Below are 10,490 nucleotides of genomic sequence, written 5' to 3'. Positions count from 1 at the left end.
ACAAAAAAAATAGCAAGAACTGGAAACAAATTATTCAAATTTGCTATGTGAATGTGGAATCTTACCCAAATCAATAGACTTAGACTACTTACATATTTAAGTGGTGTATGTTCAGACTCAAACCCAACTATAGTATCTTTGGTTCTAATGTCTATACATTTATTAGTTTTAGTGAGAATAATGTTTTTAACATTCTAAAATTTAGAAGTGGGAGAAAAGATAAATTGTAGTTTCAAGATTACAATTGTAAAAAGAACATGAAACTTCAATATCAAAATTTAGATATGATTTTACTAGGATAAATATGTAAGATTTTAAAGTGAATTTCTTTACACTTATTTGAAATACAAACTACATGTCCCACTGCTTTCCACCAGGCGGATTTAGTGATGACGTACTTCCGGTGACGTTCTCATACGACGACAAGAGTGAGCGACAGCGCTAAACGCTTACGGTAAACATGGACCCTTATTTTACAGTTTTCCGCTTTTTACCATCAAAATTCGTTTATGTGGTTTATTAGTGTGTCATTTTGGGAATGGCTTTCTTCAAACTGTTTTATTTTGGCGTCACATATAATGTCACCTGGCGACATTTGCTATCGTAGCTAGCTAATTTGGTTAGCATGTTAGCTAGCTGCCCCCGAAGATTATCTCGACCAAGTTGATCAAATTGTTACCTGTTGTCAACAAGTATGCTTTGAATGCACCACATTTACTTTCTGGCATTAATAATATTAAGGTGCTCTTATATTGTGTTTTATAAAAAAAATCCTCATGCTCATTTTTGTTTTATTGCGATGCTCAACTGTTTAACGCAGTGGTCAGTATTTGATGTTAGTGTGTAACTTAGCACAGGTTTGGATGTAATATGAAGTAAATCTACTAAAGGTGTTCCATGTGTTTCTAGGTTACATGTGAGGGCCATGGCTCGTGGACAGCAGAAGATTCAGTCCCAGCAAAAGAACGCCAAGAAATCCGCCGAGAAAAAGAAAGGGCAGGCGGCCGACCAGAAAACGGCAGCCAAGGTGGCGCTGGTCCACACGTGCCCTGTCTGCAGGGTACGGCTACAAATACAAAAAAAATCGCTTTGACAAGCATTGATATTATTTTATTGTTGAAAAATATGTTTTCTCCAGAACTTTGATCCACCTCCCATGTTTTATGATGCATGTTTTTCTCCTATTCTGGAGTCAGACGAATAATCGATTCTAATATTTTGCTAACTTGCATTTTGTAAGTTATTGTTCAATATGATTGAGATTTGTGTGGTGTGTATTTTTGTAGACCCAAATGCCTGATCCAAAGACCTTCAAGCAACACTTTGAGAGCAAACACCCCAAGTCACCGATGCCTCCCGAGCTTGCTGACGTTTTGGCTTGAAAGCCGGTAGGAAGCACTCGCGTGCCATCTTTGCGTCTTTTTCGACACGCATGTTGTTTCACTTCTTTTCTTGTAGAAACAACCACCTGACATGGAGGAAGAACACTGGGACCAGTCTATCTAACAACATGGAGGTGATGTGCGTGTATGTAAGAAGACGGTAACAAAGTTTTTCAGCAGCGTCCTGTTTAAAAATAAACAAAATGTATTTATTGTATACAAGCAACATGCTTACAACAGTCAGGATTGCGTGCAAAGGATGAATGACATGTTCACATACTAGTTAATTTTTTTTTCATTTAATTTGACCCTTACGAGTTCCTGAGTGACACAAGCTACAATGGAAAGTTAAGAATGAACCACTAAATATCGGGTGCTTAGTAACAGTACGCAGGCCTTTTTTAATCCACGCGTGGCAATAATTTACAGAAGATGTTCACCGCTAACTCTTCCTCTGAACCACAACGATAAGCACAAATTATTTTCATGCCCGACGGTTGTGGCGGAAAACTCAACTTTACATGTACAACATTGTATTTTGTGTTTTCAAAGGCCTATTTAGAAAGTTGTGACCCAAAAAGCTAACGTGTGCGTTTGTGTATCTTGTAATAAAAATCAAAGTCCACTTCCCCCCCCTATTTTTGTTTGCTGCTTCAACAACTTGTGCCGCCGTGCCTCTCATAGACAACCGCAGGTTTTGACCACCATGTTACGATGCTTCTTGAGGATCACGTTGTTGTTGTCGTCGTAAAAGAGCACTGAGATGGCGCTTAGCTTGGTGGGCGCGCAGCACGCCTTGGGCACCTCATCAGGTTTCAGCAGATGAACCTGCCACACAAAACATAAATGACAAACTTTGCGTGTATCGACAAAGCTCGTGAAAAAGACGGTGATACTGACTACTTGCTGGATGAGGGCATGGTTGGTGGCATTCATGCAGGCGCCAAGGGGGTAAAAACACTCGCCATCGCAGTAGTACGCCGAGTAGCCTGTGGGGGCCAGAACCCAGTCCTAACGGAAAAAAAGGTCAAATCCATAACGAATAGAAAGACGTTTTCAAATCAAGACGAAAGAATCAACCTTCCATCCGAGGTCGCTGAAGCTGACGTAAAGTTCGTGTTTTTTACACGGCTGACCGCCATTGTTGACAGGACTTCGATCTGAGCAGGAAAAGACCAAAGCGAAATCAGCTTTGTTGACAAAACGAGAGCCGTTACGAGCAAACTCAACTGTGGATGCTGGGCACGGGGAGGTCGTATTTGGGCTTCTTCCTGCGGGGGTGCGTCTTTACGGCGCGGGGGGGCCGGCACGGAACCTGGCTCTCCCGAAAGAAGGTCACCATGAAGGGCTGCTTGGAGCGAGGACCCCTGCGTCCCACCAGCCCAATCCAGGCAGCCGACAGTGAGCGATCTGGAAGTGGGGGGAGGCGAGTCATTTCGCACATCGCACACCAAGAAGGAAAAAGCAGTAAGAGTGTCGGCGCACCCTCCTCGGTCTCCACGTAGAGCCGAATGCCCAGGTTGCTGCGGGGATGCAGGAGCCAGTGGTTGGACGCCGAGGTGACATCGAAGGCCAGCCACCCTTCTTGACCTGCCGGCACCGACTGCATGTCCAGCAGCACCAGTTCGGGCTCCCTGAAAATTAAAGCCATCTAAAAATATACTTGCACTAATTTTCATTTCTTCCTTCTGCAATATAATTTCTTAAATAGCATTTTTTTGTGTGTGTGAGTATACCTGTGTTTATTGTCCTTCTGGATCTCGTACACAGAGATGTGCAGGGTCCTGTTGGCCCGCTGGCCCAGCGTCAACGCCTTGTAGATGCGAAACTCCGCCGCCGTCACCGTCTCACCCTGGGGCAGAGGCGTCAGGTCGAAGCGGAACTCCTTCCAGTAGGGACGAGGCTGCAGCAGGTCCCGCTCCTGCTCCACTGCCGCAACCAATTAGCACACAATATTTATTAGAGGAAAAAAAAATCACAAGACGCACGCACACAGGAAATGAGCTGGAGACACTCAAACAGCTCTGGGTGGATGTTAAATAGAGATACTAAATTTCGGCCACTCCTGGTGGCTTGAGCATCACGCACTCGAGTACACAGCAGCAGTAATTAGAGGCACCGTGCTGCGGACCGCAGCAGCTGCTGCGCGCACACGCACCACAAATTGCAGGTCCGTCGTATTTTTAGGCCTCCTCGCCGCAGCCGCATTTTCATCTCACTCGGCCCGGTTGGCCTCACCGCCGGTGCGTGTCATTCAGGCCCTTTAATCGAGTGCAGCTGTGTGTTCCCTGGCGCGGGGTCATAAGCGGATGAGGTCACGGTCAAATAAAACGCGAGCCTACCTGCCGCAGGTGAGAAGCTTTCGAGAGGTTGAATGAATGGCCGGCTGGCCGAGTGTTTGCAAAACACGGCCGTGTTTTTCCTGCGGCGTTGACTGATAAATTCCAGGGTGTACTTGCTTGGGCAAAACACACTTGGAGGGGGGAAAAAAGGCCAACCCTTCATTACTCTGAGGCGGGGGTGCGTTTATACAACACTTGAAGCGTAAAAGGCTTTTCCCGTCGAGCTGTCCTGTCGCAGGAAGGAGGCCATCCGCGGGGGCATGCTAATATTTATGCTGGGACAGATAGGCATCGGGAAGCTCTGCATGCATGCACGCACACCACTTCACTTCAGTTTTTCCCACCGATTCCTAATTTTGGAAAACAATTTGCACTCACCCAAGTTGACGAAGCTCATAACGGTGTCGGCCTCGCTGACGACGGTGCCGAGCAGCGGTGTGTGAGTGCTGAGGGTGGGGAGCGGGCGATGGACAGCCGCCCTCCGTTCCCCGCCGGCCCCCCTCGGCCGGACGGCGCCGGGCCTGATGACGTCGTTGGGCGAAGCCGGGTCGTCCTCGCCTTCCACCGCCATGGCGTGGTAGAGGTCCAGCATAAAGAGCGGCGCCGACGAGGGCGGCCTGAGTGGCGGATGAGGCCTGGGACGGCCCGGCAGGCCCAGGATGGACAAGATCTCTTTCTGCATCTCTTTCTTCTCACGGCCGCTTAGACGCCGGAAGCTGGAGTGCAGCGCCGTCTGGGCCTGCTGGGCCAGCGGCAGGAGCAGGACCAGAAACAGGACCAGGTTCCTGGGCAGGAGCTGGAGGACACCCCTATGCGGGCTGCCTCTTTGGTGTGGTGAGGTCACCATCTTGCTTTGGTTGCTTCTTTCTAGAGACTTCTCCCTTAGCTAGTCCACAGCCTTCGGACACAAGATGTTTACTTCCTTCTTTTCCCCGGTCTTGATTCTTCTGGGAATCTTCTCCTGAGGACAACCACCTCTCCTCCCTTATCTGGATCCTTCCCGAGAGAACCTTTCTTGCAGGGGATGGTCACCTCTTCTGTTGATCTTTTGCCTTCATAAAAGGACCCAGTGGGAGATGTTTACCTCCTAAATGTCTCTCTCCAATCCAAGCTTCTCTGGTCCAAATCCTCCACAAACCGAACCCTGATGAAGATGTTCAGTTTCTTCTTTTGTGTCTCCACTTCGTACCCTAGTTTGGGCTGCTTATGTTGGTCTTCTCCACAAGATAGACTGTTCCCCCTCTGAAGTCCACTCTCCAGTCCAAACTCTTCTAGTTTCTCGTACTGACAAATGGAAATGCTGAACATGAGCTCATGGTAACCCTCAAAGGAAAGCTTGAAAGAGACCCTCACCTCCACTTAAGTCCACTTTAAGAGGAGAACAGGTGCCGAGGAGCTTTTGGTGAAGTCAGAGAGGCTGACACAGCCGGTATGTCCTTCAGACAAAAAAAAAGATAAGAATCCACGCAAAAAAACTTCTTTTCTTTGGTGTTCCTTAAATGAAAATAAAAAAGTCTTAGGGAGGCTTCTGCTCCTCCTTGGCACACGCTGCTGGGAGAACGCGTGAAGGTCTGAGCAAGAGGAGGGAGCGCTCCTCGCGTTCCACCCACATGTAGCCCTCCCCTGCTGAGGGAGGAGTTCATCTCCCGCCTATTCCATGTACAAAATGGCTTGTTTTCCAAACTTATTAGCAAACATTGGCTTTTTATTGATTATTATCGACAGAAAAGACACGCAACTAACTTACTAATGTTTTTTTTTTTAATAAATGTGTGCTTTCAAAAGATTACAAATTGCCAAGTAACAAAACATATACAAATAAGACTTAACAGTAGGCATGTTTTGAAAAAGTTAATTTATTAAAATCATTTTTGGTGGATTGTATTGTAATCTGGAGTTACCATTAGCAGTGGTCTTTAATTCAACATATAAATAACCAGCAGGTGTCGCTCGGCATGACAATTGGACGCAGACGCTCATGAAGAGAGAGAACACGTCCTCGTGCATCCATTACACCGAATCAGCGCTCGTCTTTTTTTTTTTTTTTTTTTTTTATTCTTCACACAGTTAGCGATGCATCTCCTTACAGGGACTCCGACTTGAACGCCATGCCGCGCCCTGACTCCGATACGAGGCTGCGCGTTAAAGTGCGCGCTCCCGCTCCTCCTCCTCATCTTCATCGTTTGTCTCAGCTGTAGTTGGACTACACCGGATGCGGCGCCCCAACATGGCCCAGCACCACGCCGGCAACAAGGCGCTTCTACCCGGCTTGACACGCCTCCTGCTCCTCGTCATCCTTCTGCTGATGCTTGTGGTCTGCGCCAAACCGAGCCCGAGTGAGCCAGACAACGACACCCGTGAACATGTGGAGGAAGAACATCACCAGCTGGGCAACAGCACGGTGCACCGGAAGGCTTTTCCGGTCCTGTCCTTCAACTACGAGCACGTCCGTAAACCCCTCGAGATCTCGTTGTGGATCCTCCTTGCGCTGCTCATGAAACTCGGTGAGTGTCCCTTTAAAAATGATCCACTCTGACGTCACTGGCGTGACTTTTAAAAGAATAACTCCCAGGGGTGCCTTTGCATCTAATTTTGGATATTTAAACAGATGGAACAGCTGTGAGATTAGCAGCAGGGCCGTAGCTATGGATATTGGGGTTCTCGCCCCTGAATACAAATAGTAGATTTAGATAGTCTTTAAAAGGCAATCCAACAGGGGTGTGTAGACTTTTTAGATACACTGTAGCATCATGTTAGTCAAGGTTTAAAATGTCAGGTCTTATCTGCGCCTCCAGCTGCTTTCTGAGTGGGCCGGTCCGACTTCCTGCTCTAATGCACTGCTCGATAACAAAAGTGCACTATGTGCTGACTGAGTGGCGCATCAATCGGAGCGCCCGGGTGGGGGGCTTCAAGTCTATGGTCTGACATTTTGAAACTTGCAGTCTTTCAAGCACACTTTTTAAAATGTGTTTTGGTCCACGAACACCAAGGAAGTCCAAACTGTTCTAAATAGCAATTCTAGGGTGTGCACACTTTTGATGTGTTTTTGGATGGTCAGGCTTCCACATCATCCCCCGCGTATCCCACGTGGTCCCCGAGAGCTGCTTGCTGATCTTTGTGGGTCTGCTGGTGGGCGGCGTCATCAAAGCCATCCGGCAGACGGCGCCCGTGCTGGACACCAAGCTCTTCTTCCTCTACCTGCTGCCGCCCATCATCCTGGACGCCGGCTACTTTCTACCCCTTCGCCCCTTCACTGAGAACCTGGGCACCATCCTAGTCTTCGCCGTAGTGGGCACCCTGTGGAACGCCTTCTTTGTGGGCGGCGCCATGTACGGTGTGTGCCAGCTGGAGGGGGGGCAGCTGGCCGGCGTGGACTTGCTGTCCTGCCTGCTTTTCGGCTCCATCGTGTCAGCTGTTGACCCCGTGGCCGTGCTGGCCGTCTTTGAGGAGATCCACATTAACGAGCTGCTGTACATCCTGGTCTTTGGCGAGTCGCTGCTCAACGACGCCGTCACCGTGGTGAGAACCCGTGGCGGACATTTTGTTTGTACCAGTGACAACTGGATTTTCACTTCCTTCATCCATTGCTTAAATAGTCCAACTATGACACAGATGCTATTTGCTAGCCTATGTATGGTTTTTTTGATTATTTCTTAGCATTATGCTAATGGGTCATTGGTCACCTTGTTTCCATCGTGCAGGTGCTGTACCACTTGTTTGAGGAGTTCTCCCACGCCGGTGCAGTGACGGTGGTCGACGCCTTGCTTGGCGTGGTGTGCTTCTTGGTGGTGTCGTTCGGTGGTATCCTGGTGGGCGCCATCTACGGGCTGCTGGGCGCGTTCACATCCCGCTTCACATCGCACACGCGTGTCATCGAGCCGCTCTTCGTCTTCCTCTACAGTTACATGGCCTACCTGTCGGCGGAGGTCTTCCACCTGTCAGGCATCATGTCGTGAGTCACGTGTACATTTTAGTTCATTATTTTCATGGACCTATTGTAATTTACGTAACACATTGTCCACGCCTGCTCCAGGCTGATAGCGTGCGGCGTGGTGATGCGTCCGTATGTGGAGGCCAACATCTCGCATAAGTCCTACACCACCGTTAAGTACTTCCTGAAGATGTGGAGCAGTGTGAGCGAGACCCTCATCTTCATCTTCCTCGGCGTCTCCACCGTGGCGGGACCCCACGCCTGGAACTGGACCTTCGTCATCGTCACCGTGGTCCTTTGCCTCGTTTCGAGAGTGCTGGGTGAGGAAGATTGCAATAAATATTTTATGTACCACTAAAGGGCGCCCGTATATGTACCATAAGTGATACTGTAGTACCATCTTGTGCTTCAGGCGTTGTGGGCCTGACGTTCATCATCAACAAGTTCCGTGTCATCAAACTGACCAAGAAGGACCAGTTCATCGTGGCCTACGGTGGCCTGCGAGGGGCCATCGCCTTCTCGCTGTGTTTTTTGCTGACCGACAACAAGATGAAGCACATGTTCCTCACCGCCATCATCACTGTCATCTTCTTCACCGTCTTTGTCCAGGTAACAGGGTCCAACAAAAATATATTTGATGAAAAAAAATTGTATGATTTGATTTTTGATGATTTAGGGGATGACCATCAGGCCTCTGGTGGAGCTTCTGGAAGTGAAGAAGAAGCAGGAATCTGACGGCTCCATCAACGAGGAGATTCACACGCAGGTCAGTGTTCTTTGTGAGAAACAGCACCACTTAACGGCCATTTGTGAAATAGTAAACAATAATTATTTAGGTATCGCTCCTCGTCTTATTTTGTAACTTTAATTGATTCTGTTTTAAACATGATACTCAAATAAAATCAATCAATCGATTATTTAGTTCCTGGACCATGTCCTTGTGGGAATTGAGGACATCTGTGGTCATTTTGGACATCATCGCTGGAAAGACAAGTAGGCCTATGACCTTTTCATCAAATCATTTAGGGAATTACTTCCATGTTGACATTTGCCGCTTGTTGTGTTTGTAATCCCGACGACCGCAACAGAATGACCGCACTCCCATAACGGAGTGATTAGCTTTCCGCTCTGGTTTATGGTATTGATTGCGTTCAGGCTAAGCCGCTTCAACAAGGCCTACGTGAAGAAGTGGTTGATTGCGGGCGACCGCTCCAACGAGCATCAGCTACTCTCCTTCTACAACAAAATGGAGATGAAGCAGGCCATGATGATGGTCGAGAGCGGCGGTAGCTCCGTTTTCAAACCGCCCCCGATGGTGCCGTAAGTAAAAAAATAAATACATTTGTCAGATTTACTTCAAGATGTATTTTCATCTGATCTACATTTGGCTCCTCAGGAACATCAAAGCTGAAGCCCCGCCCGGACGCAAGAGAAACATCTTCAAAAGTCGCGAAAAGGAAATCCGAAAGATGTTGCAGTCCAACATGCAGAAGAACAGACAGCGGGTAAGCAGACTTGACCTCTTTTTGGTTTGTCGCGGCACAACACCTGACACACTCGTTTTTGTGTTTTTGCCGCCAGCTCCGCTCCTACAGCAGACACGACCTGATGATGGACCCCTTCGAAGAAGATATGAGCGAGATCCGTTTCAGGAAGCAACAAGTGGAGATGGAGAGGAGGGTGGGTACACCTCATGTTCTCCAAATACTGAGGCCTGCCTCCAAAACCTGCCATCATTTGCCTCCCTCAGATGAGCCACTATCTGACCGTACCGGCAAAACGGCCGGAACCGCCGCCTACCTCTGTGAGACGGGTCGCCTTCTTACCAGGTCTGCTCCACCAGTTTTTCTATTTTAGATTTCGCTTTGTAAACCACTTGTGTTCCCAGAACACCAGGTTTATACGTACGACGACGGCGAGAGCACCCCGGTGGAGGTCCGCCAGGACCCGAGCGCCTCCAGTGGCGTCAGTTTACTGAATGAATCCGGACGCGAGATCCAACAGGAGGAGGAGTTCAACGCAATGCGCCGTCTCAGTGACCCCGGTCCAAAGTAGTCGCTGAAGAGACGCGTGTAAGGTTTTTAGTCTGAGTAATCTCCAGATATTCTCTGGGGATGGGCCCTGTTGCTGCTGCTGCTGCAAAAAAAAGTGTCATTTTTAAAATTGCTCATATTAATACTTTAAAATGTAGATACAGCACATCTTGTTTTTCATTAATTGCTAGAGGCGCCAAACAAGTGGAGTTTTCCCTTCAAAGCACACGTGGCCACCAAAAAATGTTTAAAAAGTATCATTTGTAACCCCCACCAAAAAAAAATGCATTTATTGTTGCAGTTGTCGCAAATGTTTTTTTCTCAGGGACTGTAAAGGCTTGCTTGAATGGGGCTGTTTTTTTATGTTGTTGTTTTTTAAATGGTCGTAAACATTCCTCCAGCGATGTAATGCATATCTTGCATATCTGTCACTGCCTGAGCTTAAGCTGCCTGCATGTTTGTCTTAAAAAGAATGTTTAGGGTGTGTGCCAGCCAAAGTATTTTTATATTTTCCGTCCCAAAACAAATTGGTTGCAGATATTTGTTTAAGGGAGAAACATAAACAAATAAAGGTTTGTATGTGAGAGAATGTTTTTTTATTCTTTTTAAAACGTACGGTTTGTGCCAATTTTAAATATTTATAAATTAAAAACGAAATAGAATAATTTTATTGTGCTTCATTTAGTTAGTTTATTCTTGTATTGTTTTGATTTTTATTTCGTTCAAGTGAATTTAGATTTTAAACTTGTTCACTACCAATGAAACAATAGATGTAAAATATCGATTCAGTGAGTATATATTA

The 10,490-nt window shown here is 47.3% G+C and overlaps 3 protein-coding genes across 5 annotated transcripts; 2 read left to right on the top strand and 1 right to left on the bottom strand.

Annotated features, from left to right (window-relative positions):
* Positions 1-292: 292 nt before the first annotated feature.
* On the top strand, positions 293-2,007 carry LOC148380219 (transcriptional regulator ZNF706). The gene is made up of 4 exons (XM_088365041.1): positions 293-454; positions 910-1,060; positions 1,287-1,388; positions 1,459-2,007. The coding sequence occupies exons 2-3, from the start codon at positions 926-928 to the stop codon at positions 1,380-1,382; spliced, it is 231 nt and encodes a 76-aa protein (XP_088221167.1). The 5' UTR covers positions 293-454; positions 910-925; the 3' UTR covers positions 1,383-1,388; positions 1,459-2,007.
* On the bottom strand, positions 1,565-5,390 carry bmp8a (bone morphogenetic protein 8a). 3 transcript variants are annotated; one of them, XM_088365040.1, is made up of 8 exons: positions 4,482-5,375; positions 4,103-4,376; positions 3,119-3,311; positions 2,868-3,016; positions 2,613-2,792; positions 2,463-2,542; positions 2,283-2,393; positions 1,565-2,210 (listed from the first exon to the last, which is right to left on the bottom strand). In XM_088365040.1, exons 1-8 carry the CDS (start codon positions 4,569-4,571, stop codon positions 2,061-2,063), a joined length of 1,227 nt encoding a protein of 408 aa, XP_088221166.1. In that variant the 5' UTR covers positions 4,572-5,375; the 3' UTR covers positions 1,565-2,060. The 3 variants fall into 3 exon arrangements, with proteins under 3 accessions (XP_088221166.1, XP_088221164.1, XP_088221165.1); XM_088365038.1 differs by having other exon boundaries at positions 2,613-3,016; positions 4,103-5,008; positions 5,078-5,390; XM_088365039.1 differs by having other exon boundaries at positions 4,103-5,373.
* A 333-nt stretch (positions 5,391-5,723) lies between these two features.
* Positions 5,724-10,277, top strand: slc9a1b (solute carrier family 9 member A1b). Its single transcript, XM_088365037.1, has 12 exons — positions 5,724-6,228; positions 6,783-7,243; positions 7,426-7,676; positions 7,758-7,975; positions 8,068-8,264; positions 8,332-8,421; positions 8,578-8,648; positions 8,811-8,975; positions 9,052-9,160; positions 9,237-9,335; positions 9,406-9,484; positions 9,544-10,277. The coding sequence occupies exons 1-12, from the start codon at positions 5,937-5,939 to the stop codon at positions 9,708-9,710; spliced, it is 2,199 nt and encodes a 732-aa protein (XP_088221163.1). The 5' UTR covers positions 5,724-5,936; the 3' UTR covers positions 9,711-10,277.
* The last annotated feature ends 213 nt before the right edge of the window (positions 10,278-10,490 follow it).

The sequence above is a fragment of the Syngnathus floridae genome, chromosome 21 (genome assembly GCF_059516105.1).
Source record: "Syngnathus floridae isolate MCC-2025c chromosome 21, RoL_Sflo_1.0, whole genome shotgun sequence".
In the NCBI taxonomy this organism is placed as follows: Eukaryota; Metazoa; Chordata; class Actinopteri; order Syngnathiformes; family Syngnathidae; genus Syngnathus; species Syngnathus floridae.
This window is presented reverse-complemented; position numbering and strand designations above follow the sequence as displayed.

Bases quoted from the DNA above. Each gene is read 5' to 3' on its own strand.
- LOC148380219 (XM_088365041.1), top strand. From the start codon at position 926: ATGGCTCGTGGACAGCAGAAGATTCAGTCCCAGCAAAAGAACGCCAAG. The intron at 1,061-1,286 runs GTACGGCTACAA...GTATTTTTGTAG, and splicing joins ACACGTGCCCTGTCTGCAGG to ACCCAAATGCCTGATCCAAA.
- bmp8a (XM_088365038.1), bottom strand. From the start codon at position 4,571: ATGGTGACCTCACCACACCAAAGAGGCAGCCCGCATAGGGGTGTCCTC. The intron at 3,017-3,118 runs GTATACTCACAC...TTTAATTTTCAG, and splicing joins CAGAAGGACAATAAACACAG to GGAGCCCGAACTGGTGCTGC. The intron at 2,543-2,612 runs GTTGAGTTTGCT...TTTCCTGCTCAG, and splicing joins CCCCGTGCCCAGCATCCACA to ATCGAAGTCCTGTCAACAAT.
- slc9a1b (XM_088365037.1), top strand. From the start codon at position 5,937: ATGCGGCGCCCCAACATGGCCCAGCACCACGCCGGCAACAAGGCGCTT. The intron at 7,244-7,425 runs GTGAGAACCCGT...TCCATCGTGCAG, and splicing joins TCAACGACGCCGTCACCGTG to GTGCTGTACCACTTGTTTGA. The intron at 8,976-9,051 runs GTAAGTAAAAAA...TTGGCTCCTCAG, and splicing joins AAACCGCCCCCGATGGTGCC to GAACATCAAAGCTGAAGCCC.